The 22,689-nt window shown below is 37.0% G+C and overlaps 2 protein-coding genes, 1 long non-coding RNA gene and 2 pseudogenes across 4 annotated transcripts; 3 read left to right on the top strand and 2 right to left on the bottom strand.

Moving 5' to 3' along the window:
• Positions 1–1,175: 1,175 nt before the first annotated feature.
• On the bottom strand, positions 1,176–4,807 carry LOC104733744 (uncharacterized). Its single transcript, XM_087479916.1, has 11 exons — positions 4,138–4,807; positions 3,902–3,994; positions 3,487–3,760; positions 3,184–3,274; positions 2,987–3,111; positions 2,794–2,875; positions 2,580–2,697; positions 2,282–2,445; positions 2,075–2,189; positions 1,780–1,965; positions 1,176–1,697 (listed from the first exon to the last, which is right to left on the bottom strand). The coding sequence occupies exons 1-11, from the start codon at positions 4,168–4,170 to the stop codon at positions 1,503–1,505; spliced, it is 1,476 nt and encodes a 491-aa protein (XP_087336042.1). The 5' UTR covers positions 4,171–4,807; the 3' UTR covers positions 1,176–1,502.
• A 693-nt stretch (positions 4,808–5,500) lies between these two features.
• On the top strand, positions 5,501–9,160 carry LOC104732447 (glycine--tRNA ligase, mitochondrial 1). 2 transcript variants are annotated; one of them, XM_087477886.1, is made up of 9 exons: positions 5,501–5,944; positions 6,413–6,625; positions 6,729–7,114; positions 7,199–7,511; positions 7,589–7,813; positions 7,949–8,008; positions 8,084–8,164; positions 8,265–8,670; positions 8,766–9,160. In XM_087477886.1, the coding sequence occupies exons 2-9, from the start codon at positions 6,419–6,421 to the stop codon at positions 8,984–8,986; spliced, it is 1,899 nt and encodes a 632-aa protein (XP_087334012.1). In that variant the 5' UTR covers positions 5,501–5,944; positions 6,413–6,418; the 3' UTR covers positions 8,987–9,160. The 2 variants fall into 2 exon arrangements, with proteins under 2 accessions (XP_087334012.1, XP_087334013.1); XM_087477887.1 differs by having other exon boundaries at positions 5,730–5,944; positions 6,329–6,625.
• A 788-nt stretch (positions 9,161–9,948) lies between these two features.
• On the bottom strand, positions 9,949–11,581 carry LOC147930868 (uncharacterized). Its single transcript, XR_015574094.1, has 2 exons — positions 11,421–11,581; positions 9,949–11,158 (listed from the first exon to the last, which is right to left on the bottom strand). It is a non-coding gene; the product is annotated as an uncharacterized LOC147930868 (long non-coding RNA).
• A 7,302-nt stretch (positions 11,582–18,883) lies between these two features.
• On the top strand, positions 18,884–19,657 carry LOC147930867 (secreted RxLR effector protein 161 pseudogene; annotated as a pseudogene).
• A 766-nt stretch (positions 19,658–20,423) lies between these two features.
• Positions 20,424–22,013, top strand: LOC109131663 (uncharacterized; annotated as a pseudogene).
• The last annotated feature ends 676 nt before the right edge of the window (positions 22,014–22,689 follow it).

Here is a 22,689-nt window from a genome sequence, read left to right as displayed (position 1 = left end):
ACAATCCCTTTGTTAAATTTGAGAAGAATCTTGAACACAATAGCTAAATTAGTGTTAGATAATGTGCTTCTTAAATTTCTTAGTAAGCTGTTTATTATTTGTAACCTCATAGGTAAGATGGAAAGGTATGTATAATAATAGAGTATCAATATTTATTTAGCGATACATTTATTAAGCAATGATGGTTGTATAAGATTTTTGCTTCAGTATATGACTCAAAACTCTGTTACAATACTTAAAAACTCTGTTTTTTTATCTATGGTCCTTCTCATGCATGTAGGCTATTTTAAAACCATTCTGGAACACATACGGGCAAGTCTTTGTGTTTTTAAAATTTTTTCAAACTCAACGACAACACTATTAGATTATATTAGTTGAGATTTATTTGCATTTTGAACAAACATAACACTTTATTGGAGAAAATATGTGGGAACTGATGTCAAAATAACACTATATTATATTATGTGGGAACAAACATAACACTATATTAGTTGTTATTACAGTAAAAATGTAAGAATACAACATAGCCACACTAACTTTCTTTATTTACATACACAAGTTTCACACTACAGGTTTGAGAAATGAAAAAGAGCTGGGATAGATCATCACAAAAAGTACTAATGGAAATCTGTAAGCTGACGATGGTCCACGGCTCAACAGAAGGGAAGTCAGTCTGTAAGCTGACTATGGTCATGCTTTCATGTTTTTTCGTTACAAACAATCTCCATTGTTTCTTCTGTCACAACCAAGTAGAAGATGACCCTGAAATGCAGTATTAATTTCAGACTAAATACATGTTGATGAAAAGGATTTGTTCTAAATTGGGAATCTACGTACCTTTGACATTGGCCATATGCTGAAATGGAGTAAATTCTCTTCTTTAATCGTCCCGCCATTACCCACTTATGCTGACTATGGGCTAATACATGTTTCTTTGTTCCAAACAATCTCCATTGTTTCTTTCGTCATGTTTCTTATGTCACAACCTAGTAGAAGATGACCCTGAAATGCAGTATTGGTTTCAAAATTAATACATGTTGATTGAAAGGAGTGTTGATTGTATGAGAATCTACGTACCTTTGACATTGACCATATGCTGAAATGGACTCTGTTAGCTTCTTTAATCATACCTCCATTACACAATTCAAGCATATCCAGGTCTGCAACCATCAACAAACTCAACAATATTTTCTCCTTAATCGTGAAAGATACAAAAATGCTCCCCATTCAGCGTAAAGATACAAAAAAGCTCCCCAAAGATACATAACTTCCCTGATAACAACACATTTTGAAAGCATATCTTCTAAACGATTAGTTGATTACAAAGGTAGAGCATGTCATCTAAGAAAACACTCATAGAATAACTCAAGAAAATTCAGCTCAAATCAAAAGTAACAACACTTGTCCACTTATGAAATGCAGGAGAGGTTGTTTCAAATAAGGGAAAATGCAGGAGAGGTTTTTTCAAATAAGAAATGGCAGAAAATAGATAAGCGAATAGGCTAATTGCATTTTTGTTTCTTCTGCTTCTCGTTCCTTCCACTTGAAGATGAAGTTTCCTCAGCTAAATCGCCAGAATCAATGTAAAGTTCTTGTGATTCTTTTTCAATTGATGAAGATGTGCTCGACATCTGGAGATGTGTTGGATTGGTAGCTGGTGATTTAACTCCTAAATCCACAATATCTCCACCTTGTGCCTATGTATATTAAAACTAATTAGTGAACAATAAAATGAGATCATTTCTTCTAGGGTTGTTAGAGAAGGTGCCAACAGATTACCTCTTTGAAGGTTGGGCCAGGAAGGACTTCGGTAGTCTCATAGATACGTGATACAGTAAATGATTGGTGATGAGGAGTGAAGTTGAAAGAAGTGAGCTTAATCTGAAATGTGAATTTCTTTCCAACAATTTCAGAAACGACTTTGGGTATAGAAGCAACAGTTTCTAAGTTGTGCTCATTGTCAGCCTGGCGAAAAGGAAAATTGAAATTCAGACCGACATAACTGGTGAATTTTGAAATTAAAATTGTTGAAAGAATAAGAAAACTTCAAAAGATTCGTCTATTATATACATACCAGCTGGGAAGCTAGGGTTGTTGCCTGTATGTTGGTTAACTTCACCATGTCCTTATCAAAAGCTACAAAGACGGCGGTGCTTATCCCATCGTGAACAACCAGTTCCACACGGTATCTTCCAAATGATGGCATGGTTAGACTTGATATCGGTTTCAAAAACAACAAATGATTTAAAAGGGAAAGAAGGATAGCAGTTTGTAATATTACTTGACATCTCCTATTGCTGTCGTTGAGCCGCATTTGAAGTTGTTGCAAGTTAGTGAGGACAACTTCTTCACCATTTTTGTCCCACATGCGGCACATGAAATGAAACTCCAGCCACGTTGAGCTTGTATGTCAGTCACTGTTGCGTTGCAAAGGAATTCAGCCTCCTAATTTTTTAAAAATACAGAAAGATATGGGGTTTGTTAATGGGTCAGTTGTTTGATCTAAAACATTAAGATGAAAATGACATTAATGGTTCTTTATGCACAATCAAATGATACAAAGATCTACGGAAATAGACCTGTGGATCTGCAGTTGCAACAAACTGATTAAGTTCATCAATGGATACATGTTCAATCTTCTCTACTCCATGAGATGGTGCAATAGAGTTGGTGCCTTCTGTTTCTTTCAGCTTTAGGCTGTTTGGTCATGTAGTTAGGCAGTGATGTACGCACATTAACTACATAATATGAATGAGTAAATATAGAGGAATATTAAAGCATCCCTTTCAATACCTTTCAGCGTATTTTCGTGTGGTTGCAACGTCTCCATCAGTATAAAATTTAGTACCAGACGTAGCATTGAGGTAAAGTTCAGCTGAAGAGAAACGTTGAGTTAGCTGTGGTACAAGGTTAAGATCACTTGAAATTTGAATACTAAATGAACAGGGATTTAACAACAAATAATGTAGAATATGAAATGATTCACCTCCAAATATCTTAGGATTAATATTTGTTGCTAACAAAATATGAGTGCCATCCTCTTTCTCGTTGAATACCTTCTCCAATGAGGTTGCATGTTCATCAAATGCACTTAATCGAACTTTCTCACCACTGTCATAAAAGGGTAAATGTGGTGAAGCTCATAAAAAAAAATGTAGAAGCCAAAATCAATGAAGAACATACCTTTCAAGACTGATGTGGACTAACATCCTCTCCAAAACTTGTGTCATCCCATTTCGATAAGCTTTGCTGGAACATACTTGGCCGATGATATCTAATTTAAGTTAAAAAACAGAATCAACACCAGAACATCAGGTTTTAAACAACTGTATTATATTGGCGACATTATGCATACACAAGAAAGATGAATACTTAATTGTTTGACGAAAGTAGTTTTTCAAAAACCCAACTTTTCATAAACAAATTAAGAAAACAAAACTTATTAGATCTTGTCTGTGTATTGAAAGTCTTCAAACATGGACAAACCTGGGAGCTCCGTGTTGGTGTTTGCAAGAGAGACCAATTGCTCATAACTCCGAAAACGGAAATGTTCATTCGGAATTCGAGAGACAGACTCGTCAACCTCATCAAAGACAGTGGTAGGTGTGAACCGTATTGAGAAATGAAAATCAGTGAGCTTAAAACGATAATTGCTTCTAGTGACTTCAAAGCCGGAAATTTGATATATTGCACCATCACGCAAAGAATTCTCGAATTTTGAAAGGTAGGTGACATTGATCGACCCTTGCATGACAGTACTCTGGAAATCAATATTGAAATAGATGATGTACATAAGTGAGAGTCATTCGAAAGGATATTTATTGACAAAATTGTGAAAATTTGGAATAGATCACGTAAATAAATCAGATGAAATGAAGACAATATTTGATATGGGAGGTACCTTCTCATCAATGAGAAGGAAATCAACACCCATAAGTTGGCCTCCTTTTTTGACATTGCGAGCAGGCCAGTGACGGAGCATCCTTCCCACAATCTGTTGGTGAAGACAGCCAGCTTTGAGGTCAGCGAATGAAACAACAGAGGTATTCATATTAGTCAGAAACAAAGTAGAAGACAAAGTATAATTTGAGCATCATGAAGTTGCAAATGGTAGCTTTATAGAAGACTGTGACTTACCTCAATTGAAGTAATGCGTAGTGGGCTAAGCATTAGATGAGAGACCTTTCAACGACACCCGTTACAATGAAAATTGAAGAGACAGCAGCCTATGGGTCTCGAGGAGTGGGAGAAACGGTCACACATATGAAGACGGTGAGACCCGTTACAATGGAAATTGAAAACACGGCAGCCTAAAGGTCTCGAGGAGTGGGAGAAAGGGTCGCACATACGAGTAGGAGAGAAGGTTGTTCCAAGGGCATCTCACAAATTTGGGTTCGATATGGGCTTTAAAGTGTTAATGGGTTCATGGTTTTTAACTGCTTCATGAGTAAGTTTTTAAAATAGGCCCAAAAAATTAAATCAGCAGTTGCTGACGTGGCTGCATAAGAAGTGAGAAAAAGCCAACTTTATATATATATAGATATATTTAATTTACTTAAGGTCATACTCTGATTTCGACCCGTAGTTGGTACTACTATTTTCGTTTGGTGCAATATCAAATTCGTTAATTATACATTCGGTAAAGCCAAAAAAATCCAACAAAACATGTATTGACCCGTGATTTTGTATTACAAATTGATGTGATCGTGTTTAGAGATCTTAATATACCAAATTTACAAATTGAAGTTATTGGTATAACATGTTGTATATTAATTTTATAGGTGAAAATTACAATTAGGTTATGTATATTATCAATATTATACACTTAGTATTATTTATATAGTGAATATTGTGTATAAACAATTAAGTTTTAGCCAATTAAATAGTTTGTTATTATATCCTAAGATTTATGAAACAATAAATAGAGTTTTATTATTTTGTAAACAAATTTAAACTTTTCTTTTGTTAGTTATTAGAATAATTAAAATATAATAGCATTTTCGTAATATGTCACATCATAACTGGTTAAATTTTTAACAATATAGCTTAAATAAGTATATAGATATATTTTAGAAATATAAACAATGTTGTATCCTAATTTTAATATATATTTATTATTATTAAATGATTTAGATATGTAAATATTTAATTTTAGTTTTATAAATAAATTTAAGTTTTATAATTTTCGAAATAGTTTGTTATTACAATAAATAGAATCTGTTTAATTATTTTATTACATAATTTTGAAATAATTTTATTATTATTTTATTAAATAATTTCAAAATTATTTTATTAATGATTTTTTATAATCTAATAAATTAATAATTACTATTTTTTGGATAATCATTTTCAGATTACAACAAATTAATATTAAGATTCTGTTATTATATTTTGTATTAAAATACTGCAGCATTTTGTGTAATATTTTACATAAAGTAGGGTTATTTGTTTAAAGATTGCTTAAATAAGTATATAGATATACTCCACTGTTATATTAATCAGAACATACAATTTATGCATTTTAATTCTTATGTTGGATAATGCTAATGTTCTATTATATGTTGTTCCAATCAAATCGCAATGACCAGCAGCAATCGAAATTTTAGATTGCTAGTTTTTTTTAGCGATTAGATTTGAAAATGCGGTGTTTGGTTTTAAAAAAGGAAGTTACACAATTACAAAAGTAGCCTTATTATTTTGGAAAATCACAAACAAACCTCCACAACCCTAAACCCCAAATTTCGATTCCTCTTTATCTTTTTCACACGATTCTCTCTGGTTCATCAAAGCCGCCGTTGAAATCGTCTCGCTTGTTCCTGATTGATTGAGCCTGTTCATCAAGCTCCTGAACTTAAACAGCTTCGCTCTCTCCTGAGATCTTTGACCAGTTAAACATCGAGTTGGAATCTCCTCCTAGAGTGTCGAATCTTTTAGTTGCAACCAGGTTTGTACCCATCAGACTGTGAGATTGATTGACAGTTAACGAGAGTTGGGTTGTCTTGTCTTTTCTTTTAATCTTTCGTTTTTGGGTTTTTTTTTTTGTTTGTGAACAATACAATCATCTCTAGCTCATTTGGTGTTTGTTTAGAGTTGGAAAAAAATTATATCTTTTTTTGCATGTCTCGATTTGTGTTTGTTTGCTGGTTTGGTTTGGTCTCGAATTGTTGATTTGGTAGTGTGTTGATTCCATTATGGGACTAGAGAATCATGTTTGAGCAGTTATTTATTGTGTCATCATAACTGTGTAGTAGTATTGTGTCACGACCAAGTTAATCTGGATTACGTTTTGTTACTTGGATCATTTACTTAGCAAGCAGCTTTCTTTCAGTCATTGATGAAAGTCTCTTTGAAAATGTTTAATGGTCGCTTCCAAACCCGCTCGGTTGTTCACAAACCCTTGGCTCCGATCCAGATTCCAATGGACGCTCCTACCGAACAACAACAACCGGCTCAGCTCAGCTCCGGAAACGACCGTGAAGCTTTCCGACAAACCTTGTGGAACACTCTCCTGCGGCGTTCTTTCTACCTCCCTTCTTTCAAGATTTACGGTGGTGTCTCTGGTTTTTACGATTATGGTCCTCCTGGCTTCGCTCTTAAGAACAATATCCTCAAATTTTGGCGTGAAGTAAGTAAGCATCATTCATTCATTTTTTTCCACTTACAATAGATTTTGTTTATTTTTACATTGAATTTTGATTTTTCTTTATGTTTGTTTTTTTTTTTTACAGCACTTCGTCTATGAGGAGCATATGCTGGAAATTGAATGCCCCAGTGTCACACCAGAGGCTGTTCTCAAGGCTTCAGGGCATGTTGATAAGTTCACTGATCTTATGGTTAAGGATGACAAAACTGGAACCTGTTTCCGCGCTGACCACTTGCTCAGGGATTATTGCAACGACAAGCTCGAGAAAGATCATCTTACCATCTCTGCTGAGCAAGCTTCTGAACTGAAGAATGTTCTTGCTCTCTTGGAAGATCTTTCATGTCAAGAGCTTGGTTTGAAGATTAAAGAGTATGGGATCACTGCTCCCCACACTAAGAATCCTCTTTCTGATCCTTACCCATTCAACCTCATGTTTCAAACATCCATTGGCCCATCTGGTCAGAGTCCTGGGTGAGTATTTTGTCTTGTCCTGAGCTTAGTTTCGTTCCTGAGATTTTTATTCCTCATCAAGTTTGTTTTTCTTACGTGTTTCAGTTACATGCGTCCTGAAACGGCACAAGGCATTTTTGTCAACTTCAGAGACTTGTATTACTACAATGGAAAGAAACTTCCCTTTGCCGCGGCTCAAGTCGGTCAAGCCTTCAGGAACGAGATATCTCCACGTCAAGGGCCTCTTAGAGTTCGTGAATTCACTCTGGCAGAAATTGAGCACTTTGTCGACCCTGAGAATAAGTCACATCCTAAATTCTCTAATGTAGCAGAATTGGAATTCCTTATGTTTCCAAGAGAGGCCCAACTCTCTGGCCAATCTGCTAAAAAAATCTGCCTTGGGGAAGCTGTTGCCAAGGTCAGTATTCATCTCTACTCATGTCACTCTTTTTTTAACTAAAAAATTGTTCAAACTGTAATATGTATTACGAACAGGGAACTATTAACAACGAAACTCTAGGATACTTCATTGGGAGAGTTTATCTTTTCCTTACCAAGATTGGCATAGACAAGAACCGGCTGCGTTTCCGCCAGCATCTAGCAAATGAAATGGCCCACTATGCAGCAGATTGCTGGGATGCTGAAATTGAGGCTTCATATGGGTGGATTGAATGTGTTGGGATTGCAGATAGGTCTGCATACGACTTACAGGCTCACTCTGTAAGAAACTTAACTTTCTTTTTATCTCTGCTTCTCATCATTTCGTTTGACAGCTACATAACTATTAATTCAAATCCCATATGCATTCCCATCTTAAGTTTACTAAAGTAGATCCTTCTGTTGTAAATATGGCAGGAAAAAAGTGGCGTTGCTCTTGTGGCGGAAGAGAAATTTGCAGAACCTAAAGAAGTAGAGGTATTCTAGTCGACATTTTCATCATCTCTGTCTTTACAACTTGTCCTTAATATGGTTCTCCTCCTTTTGTTTCAGCAACTTGTGATTACTCCTGTGAAGAAAGATTTGGGTATTGCATTCAAGGGGGATCATAAGAAAGTGGTTGAATCTTTGGAGGTAGACTGACACTGAAGTGTATTGTTTTACTGAATAGGTTTCTTTGTCCCATGGTAATGGTTTATAATAAAGAACACGCTTGGTGTATTGTTTTGTTTAGGCGATGAATGAGCAAGAAGCTATGGCGATGAAGGCAACCCTGGAATCCAAAGGGGAAGTAGAGTTTTACGTGTGTACCCTCGGGAAAAACGTGACCATCAAGAAGAACATGGTGTCGATCTCAAAGGAGAGGACGAAAGTGCACCAGCGGGTATTCACACCGTCAGTGATTGAACCATCGTTTGGGATTGGTCGGATTATGTATTGTCTGAGCGAGCACTCTTTCAGCACAAGGCCAGGCAAAGCAGGGGATGAGCAGTTGGGCTTGTTGAGTTTTTCTCCTCTTGTTGCTCCCATGAAGTGCATGGTTTTCCCGCTTGTACAGAACCAACAATTCGAGGAAGGAGCCAAAGTCATTTCCGAGAGCCTTACTTCTATTCGCATCAGTCACAAGATTGACATGACTGGTACGTAACAAATTGAGAGTTGGAAGTCGTTAACATTTTGAAACGGAGCAAAACGAGTAAAGTTTTTTTTTTTTTTTTTGTGTGTATGTGAACAGGTACATCGATAGGGAAGAGATATGCGAGAAGCGATGAGCTTGGAGTGCCATTTGCAATAACTGTGGACTCGGATACATCGGTGACAATCAGAGAAAGAGACAGCAAAGATCAAGTCCGAGTCAGCTTGAAGGAGGCAGCTTCCGTCTTGAGCTCAGTCGCAGAGGGGAAGATGACGTGGCAAGACGTCTGGGCAAGCTTCCCGCACCACTCTTCTGAATGATTTGGTCAATTGTAATGCATATATCACATTTGTGGTTTCTACACGTCACTTTCGTAACGCACCATTGGGCGTTCTACTATATGAAGATACAGATCTTCTTTTCTTTTCTTTTTTTGGTACAATGAATAATATTTTGGATGAAATCATTAAGCAAAACAATTTCAAATCTTCAAATCTTCGTAGCCAACAATTTCTGCATTTCCAAAAAACAAAAAGAAAAAGTAAAGATTATTAAGTAAAGGCAAATTCTATATACACGAACTTATAAGAATCTATTGTGCTGAAGAAGACCATAGTCAACATGTCCAGATGCCTTGAGAACAACCTCTGGTGTCACACATGGACAATCAACTTGTAGCATGTTCTCCTCAAGAATGAAATGCTGCAAACAGAAGCAAAATCACTCCCGTGTAAGAAGTTATACACAATATCTACTCTATAAATTAATCATGTCAAATTTGACTCAAATAAATCCGTATAATTCCAAACCTAACTCAACTTCTACTCTACGAATCATGTCAAATTTGACTCAATTTTAACTCAAATCATGAATCACGTTTAGTAACAAACCTAACTCGATTTATTCAAGAATATAAATCTTGTCGAAGCTTGAATATAGAGAAATGTGAATGTTGTTCCTTTCTTGACATTGGATGTAATAGCACATCCAGGAGGACCACTGTAAATCTTAGACGAAGGGATATAAAACAATCCCCGCTCGAGAGTGTTGACTACAGCTTTACGAAAGTTAAGTGAACCGTTTTCGGAGCCACTGATTGTGGACTGAAGCTCCTCATCAATTGTGGATTATTTTGAGCAAACAAAGGGCCGAAAGAAAGATGTTAATGTGGTTGTAGAATTGAATGAAATAGTACATAATGCATAACCTGAATGTTAGTGATATATAATAATTAAGTTTGAAGAAGCAATTGCAGATATGAGTTAGAGATGACATATGTATATATAGTGATCCAGAAGAATTTCATTCATTCATCAAATAATAAACAAGAGGAGAAGTAACTACCAACTTTACAAACATGGATTTGACGCACACAGCTTTAAAAGAATCAGTGGCTCCTAGCTAGGTAACAGTGATGAAGCAAACCCCAATTCTATCCGACAAAGAGCCCAAGCACCTTCGTTGGTACAAACTTCCATTGGATCCACCGGAAGATAGTCCCCGGAAGACGGATGGAGCTCAGAAGAATCCGAAACAGTACCAATATCCCTCGGCTCGGCTTGGAGTTTTCTCTTGTTGATAAACTTAACTTTTTTTGCTTGATCCCAAGTAAGTGTGATTCAAGGTTTGATGAGATGGTTCCTCAACTCGTCACCCGACAAACCCTTGAGATTTGGGAAGTCGTTGAGATCGGAGGCGTGATTCTTCCTCTTGTGATCACTTAACCCATTGAACTTTCCAATGATCTCTGGTATGGCTCGTGGGTTATCTTGAGGCTCAGGCCAGACATGGAGATCGTTGTCAGGGCCGTAACAGATGAAACCGACAGAGTTGCCGCAAAGAAAGAACAGAGAGCTCTGTTGCTTTCTTTTTAAAACTAGGAAATATGTGTTTGAAAAAGTTCTTCTTCGCCCTCTTCAAATCATCATCATCATCACCACCGCAGGACTTATCACGAGGAGCGATGTTGAAAGATAGAGAAGACGAACGTAACTCTGATTGATTTTGCAGGTCGGAAGGTATTACACGAGAGTTATCAGTGGCCGGAAAATAATCGCCGCAAGACAACCCTAACGTGAAAGGAGAAGAATCCGAAACACTAGATCCCAAACTGGAAACAGTTTCGTGAGAGCCACGGAAAACGTAACCCGACTCTCCAAACCCTAATCGATCATCCGAAGAAGCCGCCACCTTGCGGTTTGAGATGATGGTGGCGGCGTTGTCTGAAACCCTAAGATGATCATTAGGCTTCTTCGAGTTTCCTCTTCTTTTCATTACAGTCATCTTTTTCTGCTTGATCCCAACTAAGTGGGAGTTAAGCTTAGCGAGATGTCTAAGCAATTCTTCATTCGACAAACCCTTGAGATACGGCAAGTCGAATAGATCGGAGGCGTGACTCATCCTCATGTGATCGCTCTAACGCATTGAACTTCCCAACGATCTCCGGTAAGGCTTGTGGGTTATCTTGAGGCTCAGGCCAAACATGGAGATCGCTGTCGGGACCATAACAGATGAAGCCAATATAAGAGAATACTGATTGTATTGCCTTAAGGAATGATTTACAGGACATATATATAGTCTATACATTAGGGTTTTAACTTAATAATAATTACAAGAAGATATATACTCTTCCTTATACACCCCCTCAAGATGGAGGTAGTTCTCTGTGTTAAACATACTTTTAACATGAACCCCAAGATCTTAAACATCTATATTAATCACATAATAGAATCATAAAGAGGGTTAAAGTAATACCTCCACTCATTGTAGAAATGATGCTTCCTTGAATGGTTTCTTCTTCTTCAATGGCTTGAAGGCTTGAAAAAAAACTCTTAGATGATCTTTAGGTGGAAGATAAGGTTTCTCTCCCCTTTCCTATAAACTCTTTTCTTTATATGTTGTTTTGTTCTTGTGATGATTTGTGATGGAGCAAACCATCTATTTATAGGTGGGAAGAGGTCCTTACTCCTCATTAGGGTTTTGTCTCATGATTTAATCTCAACCATCCATCATAGTAGAGATGAAGACAATGGTGACAAGTGTGATAACAAGTGTCTAGTATTGCTTCAAACACAACATGCAACTTCACACTTGTCCTCTTATAAGTTTTAGCATGACATGTAGCTTAATACTTGTCCTTATAAGCATAAGCTTTACATGTAGCTTAACACCTGTCCTTTTAGTTCCCAAATGATAAAAATATAACAAACCCAATTAAATAACCTACTAACTATAAGACCACATACATGGGTAAGAAATAATTATTTTCTTACATTCTCCCACTTGGTCGTTAGTATAATGGTTTTACTCGGGAATCATAAGGCCGGCATAATATGTTATATTTTTCATTTGGTCTTTCATAAGTGTCTTAGCTAATCTTGTAACCAATGAGAGTCATGGCGGTCACACATCATTTTGCAACATGATTCCTTCCATGTACTACTACATTGACTACTTTTCATAGCTAGACCATAAACATTATTCCATAAGTAGGAGTTATCTTTAATGGTCTCTTTGATGTCTTTTAAGACGTATTCTGTTATCAATAATTCCAACAAACAATAATGTGTGCGCACATTGGAAACAGAATAGAAGATGTAAAAGTCATAAGAGAGCTCTTATAAATGTCAAAAATAGGCTAAAACATTATCAGACAACATAATTAAGTGCTATCCTCCAGACCCATACTTTCTGCATGCTTCATAAATGTCTTTGGAGGTAATGCTTTCGTAAATATGTCTGCGACCATTAGCTCAGTGCCTATGTGTTCAATGACAAACTTTTCTCTTTTAACATCTTGCTTTAATGATAGATATTTGAGTTCCATATGCTTGGCTCCTTTAGATATCCTATCATGCTTAGAGAAGAAGATTGCGGCTTGATTGTCACAGTAAAGAGTTAGAGGTTTGTCAACAAAATTCAAAACCCCAAACTCTGACACGAAATTCCGCAACCATGTACCTTGAATAGAAGCCTCATAACATGCTACATACTCAGCCTCCATGGTGGATGAATAAATCAATTCTGACTTCTGGCTTTTCCATGAAATGGCACCTCCACCAAGGAGATACACATAGCCGAGAGTACAATGCCTAGAATCTTCACATCCACCAAAATCTGAGTCTGAAAATCCAACCATCTGTGGATGTGTTGATTTTCGATATGTCAACATGTAGTTTCTTGTTCCCTTTAGGTATCTCAAAACTTTCTTCGCAGCTTTCCAATGAGCAAGTCCTGGGTTACTCTGAAATCTACCCAACATTCCGACTGCATGGCTAATATCAGGTCGAGTGCAGACCTGTGCGTACATCAAACTTCCCACAAGAGACGCATAAGGGTACTTTTGCATTTCATTATATTCCAATTCATTCTGCGGACATTGCTTAAGATTAAGCTTGTCACCCTTTTGCATAGGAACATTATTAGAAGAACACATCATCATGCCAAATCTCTCAAGAACTTTATCAATATATGCTTTCTGAGACAATCCTAAAATTCCTAGTGATCTATCACGGAATATTTCAATTCCTATCACATAGGATGCCTCACCCATATCTTTCATATCAAAGTTCTTAGATAGATAACTCTTAGTCTCATGTAGTAGACCAAGATCATTACTGGCTAATAAGATATCATCAACATACAAAACCAAAAATATGAACTTACTCCCACTGATCTTGAGGTATATACATGGATCCACAACGTTTTCTTTGAAACCGAATTTCGTGATGGTTTCATCAAACTTTAGATACCATTGCCTCGAAGCTTGTTTCAGTCCATATATTGATTTCTTTAATTTGCAAACCATATCCTCCTGACCTTCGATTATGAAGCCTTCAGGTTGGCGCATATAGACTTCGTCTTGCAAGTCTCCATTAAGAAAGGCAGTTTTCACATCCATTTGATGTAACTCGAGATCATACTGAGCTACTAACGCCATGATAATTCTGAGAGAGTCTTTTCTAGACACAGGTGAAAAAGTCTCACTATAATTGATGCCTTCCTTTTGACTAAACCCTTTGGCTACAAGTCTGGCTTTATATCGTTCTACATGGCCATTACAGTCGAGTTTGGTCTTAAATATCCACTTACACCCGACTGCTTTGTGTCCATCAGGCAATGGAACGATGTCCCAAACTTCATTCTTAACCATCGAGTCTATTTCATCTCTACTGGCATCAATCCATTTATCAGAATTAACATCCTTCATGGCGTGTGAATAAGAAACCGGATCTTTAATGTTTTCTTCTCCAGATTCTATTTGATAAATCACAAAGTCATTGGAAATAGCAGATCTCCTCGTACGAGTTGATCTTCTTAATGCTGGTTCCTCTTGTGTTTCATGATCATTATTGGCAAGATTTTCATCATGGAGTGTGTGATCATTCAATGGGGTTTCCTCATTGTTTAACGGTTCAACAATGCTAGGAACCCCAACATTCGGAACTAAGGGTAAAGGAATAGCAACCCTAGTTTCCTGAATGGTTATATCACGTACTTAATCACTCCCACTAATCTCACCATTCTCAAAAAATCTGGCATTATTGGTTTCTACTATTCTCGTACTATGGGATGGACAATAAAATCTATATCCTTTAGACTTCTCAGGGTAACCTATGAAGAAACCACTGATCGTTCTGAAGTCTAATTTCTTTTCATGTGGATTGTATATTCTTACTTCAGCTGGACACCCCCAAACTTGGAGGTGTGACAGACTAGGTTTCCAGCCTTTCCACAGTTCAAAAAGGGTCTTTGAAACTGCTTTGCTAGGAACCCTATTCAAAATATAGACCGCAGTACGTAATGCGTCCATCCACAAGGATATAGGTAGGTTAGCATGACTCATCATGGATCTAACCATTTCCATATAAGTACGATTACGCCTTTCAGCTACACCATTCTGCCATGGAGAACCAGGCATTGTGTACTGCGCAACAATTCCTAATTTTTGAAGGAGTATGGCAAATGGTCCAGGATGTTGTCCTGTTTCATTATATCTGCCATAAAATTCACCACCTCTATCTGACCTTATGATTTTCACCTTTCTATCTAATTGCCTCTCAACTTCATTAATAAATGCTTGTACAGCATCCACAGATTGAGATTTTTCATGCAATAAATAGAGATAACAATAACGTGAATAATCATCGATAAAAGTGATGAAGTACTTTTCACCTCCAAAAGTTGGAACGTCAAATGGTCCACAAATATCTGTATGTATGATTTCAAGAAGCTGTGTACTTCTTGTGGCTCCTTTCTTAGTGTGTTTAGTTTGCTTACCTTTAATGCAATCTATACACATTTTCTTATTGGTAAAATCAAGATTCGGAATGACTCCATCTTTTACCAATCTTTTAATTCTTTCATAAGAAATATGTCCTAATCTTTTATGCCACAAGAAATATGAGTCATCAGTACATGTTTTATTTTTAAGTCTACTTTCAGAATACAAGGAGAGATGTGTCTCATAAGGTTGATCAGCCAGTTTTAACATATAAAGACCATCAACTAATATTCCAGAACCAATTCGTTTAGAGTTCAGAAATATATGAAAACAACCATCTCCTTGAGTAGATTTAAAACCAGCCAAATCAAGTTTGCTTACAGAAACTAAATTACGGGAAATAGATGGAACATAAAGAGTCTGATATAAATCTAGACAAAATCCACCATCTAAAATGAGACGATAGGTGCCAACAGCTTCAACTGGTGCCTTGTCTCGATTTCCCATCAGTAAGTAGTTTTCACTTGAATTTATGGTCTGGATCGTAAGGAATCCCTGTACGGAATTCGTTACATGTACATTAGCACCACTATCAATCCACCAAGTTTTGGAAGAAACATAAGTAAGATTAGATTCGAAAAAGCTTACGGAACCCATAGGATTACCTTTCTTTTCGAACCATTCTCTTCTTTTAGGGCAATCTTTCTGAAAGTGTCCAACCTTTTTACAAAAGTTGCACCTGTAACCTTTCTTTGCCTTTTTCTTCGGATTAACTTGATCGGAATCGTTCATTGTGGTTTGTGCTCTTTGATGGCTTTTTTTATGCCTAAACCCAACTTTAGGTCCAGCTCCTTGAACATGATGGGAAACTTTAATTCCTTCACGGCCAAGTCTAGCCTCCTCTTGGACTAGTTTATTAGCCAATTCATTAGATGTCCACCTTTCATCAATTGCATTATAATTGATCTGAAAGGGTCCATACTGAGGAGGTAGTGAATTTAGGATAAATTGGACAAGAAATGAATCGTCCACACTCATTCCTAAATTCTTTAGTTTAGCCGCAAGGTTGGTCATTTCAATGCAATGTTCATGCATAGACCTTGTCCCATCATACTTAATGGTTGTAAGATCTGCCATAAGTTTCCCTGCAAGGGATTTGTCTGCAGTCTTAAACCGTTCTTCTATAGCTGCTAGATAATCTATAGCTTTATCTGCATCTGGAAGGGAAGTTTTGATATTGCTAGCTATGGTCATTTTTAAAAACATCATGCTTAATCTGTTCGCTTTCTCCCAAGCTTTATGGAGAGCCTTTTCTTCCTCAGTACTAATTATAGTTAAGGGATCTGGCTCTTCTTCACGAAGTGCCAAATCCAGATCTAGTACTCCTAATGTGAACTCAACTTTCTCTTTCCATTCTGAGAAGTTAGTTCCAGTGAGGATCGGAACAGTAGAGACCATAGATGGCAAATTAGCAGGAAATGATGCTGCGATTTAGAGATATAACAAGCTTTAATTGAGGTTCAAAATTTAAACAACACATTAACAAAAATTATTGAATGCATATGACTTCAAATTATAATGCTCCTGTGGGTAGTCATTATAATATATTCTAATGTCATAGCTTTCAGAAAATTTTTCTTTAATGATGTATCAGATTAATTAAGCTATATGTGGATATACTTAATTAACTCATGTACAAACATTCTAATAAATTATTGATCATGTTTTATGTCAATAGCCTACCTGTGGGTAGCTAATTAATACATAAAAATATCAAAAATTTAAATATTTTGGTTTTCTATGCGCATATCATTATATGATAAAACCATTATGGTTATATCAATTTCTTAATTATGCACATTAAGATAAACCAATCTTTTATTTATATATATATATATATATATATATATATTTAAACATATATTGTAACTTGAAACTTAAATCATACAAAATTCAAGTGTACAGACATCATAACTTAAAGCCTTAATTTTCAGTTCATTAAACCATAAATCTATTATTCTTAATGGATTAATTAGATGTTCATAACCATAAGCTCTGATACCACATGTTAAACATACTTTTAACATGAACCCCAAGATCTTAAACATCTATATTAATCACATAATAGAATCATAAAGAGGGTTAAAGTAATACCTCCACTCATTGTAGAAATGATGCTTCCTTGAATGGTTTCTTCTTCTTCAATGGCTTGAAGGCTTGAAAAGAAACTCTTAGATGATCTTTAGGTGGAAGATAAGGTTTCTCTCCCCTTTCCTATAAACTCTTTTCTTTATATGTTGTTTTGTTCTTGTGATGATTTGTGATGGAGCAAACCATCTATTTATAGGTGGGAAGAGGACCTTACTCCTCATTAGGGTTTTGTCTCATGATTTAATCTCAACCATCCATCATAGTAGAGATGAAGACAATGGTGACAAGTGTGATAACAAGTGTCTAGTATTGCTTCAAACACAACATGCAACTTCACACTTGTCCTCTTATAAGCTTTAGCATGACATGTAGCTTAATACTTGTCATTATAAGCATAAGCTTTACATGTAGCTTAACACCTGTCCTTTTAGTTCCCAAATGATTAAAATATAACAAACCCAATTAAATAACCTACTAACTATAAGACCACATACATGGGTAAGAAATAATTATTTTCTTACACTCTGACTCCAATCTTGGATGTAAGCTCCTGGAATTGTGGTCTCCGCAACGGTTTCGTTAGAGCATCAGCGAGCTGATCGGTTCTAGAGACATGTGTGACACGAAGAACCCCAGCTTGTATGAACTCACGGACAAAGTGATAATTAATGGCAATGTGTTTCGTCCGAGTGTGAAAAACGGGATTAGCACATAAATAGGTAGCGCCAACGTTGTCACAATATAAGACTGGAGCAACCGGTAAGACGATGCCCATCTCAGATAACAAGGAACAGATCCAGCGGAGTTCCGAAGCCGCATTAGCGACAGCCCGATATTCTGCTTCTGTTGATGAACGCGAGACGCTCCGCTGTTTCTTAGAGGACCAAGATATCGGGCTAGCACCAAAATAAATGATGTATGCATTGGTGGAGATGTATGTGTTATGTGCACGACCCCAATCAGCATCAGAAAAAGCATGTATCGTTAACGTACCATCAGAACGGAGAAAAATACCATGGGACTTGGTGCCGGCGAGATAACGGAGTACATGCTTTGCCGCTTGCCAATGTTTATCAGTGGGCTTGTGCATAAATTTGGATAAGCGGTTCACCACAAAAGCAATGTCGGGTCGCGTAAATGAGAGATATTGTAGACTACCAATGACAGTTCTGTACTCGGTTGCATCAGCAAGAGGCGTCCCGGAATCAATAGTGAGATTTGGCGATGATGCCATTGGTGTGGCAAGAAGATCAATAATGTATTTCCGTTGCATATGATGAGCAGAACGTGTTGCTTCGATGCCCAAGAAATAACGCAAAGGACCAAGATCATTCAGTGAAAACCGCTTTGCAAGAGCCAAGATCCTTCAGTATTCTCTTATAGCCAACAGAGTTGCCGCAAAGAACAGAGAGCTCTGTAGCTTTCTTCTTAAAAGCAGGAAATATCTGTTTGAAATAGTTTTTCTTCGTGTTCAAGTTCAAATCATCATCACCACCAACCTTGTTTAGCCGAGGAGCCATCTTTGAAAAATAAAAGACTCTGATCAAATAAATAAATAAATAGTAAGAGATTCAATCAGAGTAGAGAGAGAATAATGTAATAATGATGGGAAGTGAAACAAATGCTTGAGAAGGCTCTGTAGTAATATAATAGAGAGAGAGAGAGACTCTGCTTGCAAGATCAATCCCACAACAGCCATAATTCTCTTTTTAATTAGTTAGATTCTCCTTATTTACATAGGTAAGATTTCCAAATTTTCCATAAGAATAATAGATCACTAGGAATTTTAGGATTGTCTCAGAAAGCATATATTGATAAAGTTCTTGAGAGATTTGGCATGATGATGTGTTCTTCTAATAATGTTCCTATGCAAAAGGGTGACAAGCTTAATCTTAAGCAATGTCCGCAGAATGAATTGGAATATAATGAAATGCAAAAGTACCCTTATGCGTCTCTTGTGGGAAGTTTGATGTACGCACAGGTCTGCACTCGACCTGATATTAGCCATGCAGTCGGAATGTTGGGTAGATTTCAGAGTAACCCAGGACTTGCTCATTGGAAAGCTGCGAAGAAAGTTTTGAGATACCTAAAGGGAACAAGAAACTACATGTTGACATATCGAAAATCAACACATCCACAGATGGTTGGATTTTCAGACTCAGATTTTGGTGGATGTGAAGATTCTAGGCATTGTACTCTCGGCTATGTGTATCTCCTTGGTGGAGGTGCCATTTCATGGAAAAGCCAGAAGTCAGAATTGATTTATTCATCCACCATGGAGGCTGAGTATGTAGCATGTTATGAGGCTTCTATTCAAGGTACATGGTTGCGGAATTTCGTGTCAGAGTTTGGGGTTTTGAATTTTGTTGACAAACCTCTAACTCTTTACTGTGACAATCAAGCCGCAATCTTCTTCTCTAAGCATGATAGGATATCTAAAGGAGCCAAGCATATGGAACTCAAATATCTATCATTAAAGCAAGATGTTAAAAGAGAAAAGTTTGTCATTGAACACATAGGCACTGAGCTAATGGTCGCAGACATATTTACGAAAGCATTACCTCCAAAGACATTTATGAAGCATGCAGAAAGTATGGGTCTGGAGGATAGCACTTAATTATGTTGTCTGATAATGTTTTAGCCTATTTTTGACATTTATAAGAGCTCTCTTATGACTTTTACATCTTCTATTCTGTTTCCAATGTGCGCACACATTATTGTTTGTTGGAATTATTGATAACAGAATACGTCTTAAAAGACATCAAAGAGACCATTAAAGATAACTCCTACTTATGGAATAATGTTTATGGTCTAGCTATGAAAAGTAGTCAATGTAGTAGTACATGGAAGGAATCATGTTGCAAAATGATGTGTGACCGCCATGACTCTCATTGGTTACAAGATTAGCTAAGACACTTATGAAAGACCAAATGAAAAATATAACATATTATGCCGGCCTTATGATTCCCGAGTAAAACCATTATACTAACGACCAAGTGGGAGAATGTAAGAAAATAATTATTTCTTACCCATGTATGTGGTCTTATAGTTAGTAGGTTATTTAATTGGGTTTGTTATATTTTTATCATTTGGGAACTAAAAGGACAGGTGTTAAGCTACATGTAAAGCTTATGCTTATAAGGACAAGTATTAAGCTACATGTCATGCTAAAACTTATAAGAGGACAAGTGTGAAGTTGCATGTTGTGTTTGAAGCAATACTAGACACTTGTTATCACACTTGTCACCATTGTCTTCATCTCTACTATGATGGATGGTTGAGATTAAATCATGAGACAAAACCCTAATGAGGAGTAAGGACCTCTTCCCACCTATAAATAGATGGTTTGCTCCATCACAAATCATCACAAGAACAAAACAACATATAAAGAAAAGAGTTTATAGGAAAGGGGAGAGAAACCTTATCTTCCACCTAAAGATCATCTAAGAGTTTTTTTTCAAGCCTTCAAGCCATTGAAGAAGAAGAAACCATTCAAGGAAGCATCATTTCTACAATGAGTGGAGGTATTACTTTAACCCTCTTTATGATTCTATTATGTGATTAATATAGATGTTTAAGATCTTGGGGTTCATGTTAAAAGTATGTTTAACACAGAGAACTACCTCCATCTTGAGGGGGTGTATAAGGAAGAGTATATATCTTCTTGTAATTATTATTAAGTTAAAACCCTAATGTATAGACTATATATATGTCCTGTAAATCATTCCTTAAGGCAATACAATCAGTATTCTCTTATATTGGCTTCATCTGTTATGGTCCCGACAGCGATCTCCATGTTTGGCCTGAGCCTCAAGATAACCCACAAGCCTTACCGGAGATCGTTGGGAAGTTCAATGCGTTAGAGCGATCACATGAGGATGAGTCACGCCTCCGATCTATTCGACTTGCCGTATCTCAAGGGTTTGTCGAATGAAGAATTGCTTAGACATCTCGCTAAGCTTAACTCCCACTTAGTTGGGATCAAGCAGAAAAAGATGACTGTAATGAAAAGAAGAGGAAACTCGAAGAAGCCTAATGATCATCTTAGGGTTTCAGACAACGCCGCCACCATCATCTCAAACCGCAAGGTGGCGGCTTCTTCGGATGATCGATTAGGGTTTGGAGAGTCGGGTTACGTTTTCCGTGGCTCTCACGAAACTGTTTCCAGTTTGGGATCTAGTGTTTCGGATTCTTCTCCTTTCACGTTAGGGTTGTCTTGCGGCGATTATTTTCCGGCCACTGATAACTCTCGTGTAATACCTTCCGACCTGCAAAATCAATCAGAGTTACGTTCGTCTTCTCTATCTTTCAACATCGCTCCTCGTGATAAGTCCTGCGGTGGTGATGATGATGATGATTTGAAGAGGGCGAAGAAGAACTTTTTCAAACACATATTTCCTAGTTTTAAAAAGAAAGCAACAGAGCTCTCTGTTCTTTCTTTGCGGCAACTCTGTCGGTTTCATCTGTTACGGCCCTGACAACGATCTCCATGTCTGGCCTGAGCCTCAAGATAACCCACGAGCCATACCAGAGATCATTGGAAAGTTCAATGGGTTAAGTGATCACAAGAGGAAGAATCACGCCTCCGATCTCAACGACTTCCCAAATCTCAAGGGTTTGTCGGGTGACGAGTTGAGGAACCATCTCATCAAACCTTGAATCACACTTACTTGGGATCAAGCAAAAAAAGTTAAGTTTATCAACAAGAGAAAACTCCAAGCCGAGCCGAGGGATATTGGTACTGTTTCGGATTCTTCTGAGCTCCATCCGTCTTCCGGGGACTATCTTCCGGTGGATCCAATGGAAGTTTGTACCAACGAAGGTGCTTGGGCTCTTTGTCGGATAGAATTGGGGTTTGCTTCATCACTGTTACCTAGCTAGGAGCCACTGATTCTTTTAAAGCTGTGTGCGTCAAATCCATGTTTGTAAAGTTGGTAGTTACTTCTCCTCTTGTTTATTATTTGATGAATGAATGAAATTCTTCTGGATCACTATATATACATATGTCATCTCTAACTCATATCTGCAATTGCTTCTTCAAACTTAATTATTATATATCACTAACATTCAGGTTATGCATTATGTACTATTTCATTCAATTCTACAACCACATTAACATCTTTCTTTCGGCCCTTTGTTTGCTCAAAATAATCCACAATTGATGAGGAGCTTCAGTCCACAATCAGTGGCTCCGAAAACGGTTCACTTAACTTTCGTAAAGCTGTAGTCAACACTCTCGAGCGGGGATTGTTTTATATCCCTTCGTCTAAGATTTACAGTGGTCCTCCTGGATGTGCTATTACATCCAATGTCAAGAAAGGAACAACATTCACATTTCTCTATATTCAAGCTTCGACAAGATTTATATTCTTGAATAAATCGAGTTAGGTTTGTTACTAAACGTGATTCATGATTTGAGTTAAAATTGAGTCAAATTTGACATGATTCGTAGAGTAGAAGTTGAGTTAGGTTTGGAATTATACGGATTTATTTGAGTCAAATTTGACATGATTAATTTATAGAGTAGATATTGTGTATAACTTCTTACACGGGAGTGATTTTGCTTCTGTTTGCAGCATTTCATTCTTGAGGAGAACATGCTACAAGTTGATTGTCCATGTGTGACACCAGAGGTTGTTCTCAAGGCAT

This window comes from Camelina sativa, chromosome 12, assembly GCF_030686135.1.
Source record: "Camelina sativa cultivar CO46 ecotype springtype chromosome 12, ASM3068613v1".
Classification (NCBI taxonomy): domain Eukaryota; kingdom Viridiplantae; phylum Streptophyta; class Magnoliopsida; order Brassicales; family Brassicaceae; genus Camelina; species Camelina sativa.
This window is presented reverse-complemented; position numbering and strand designations above follow the sequence as displayed.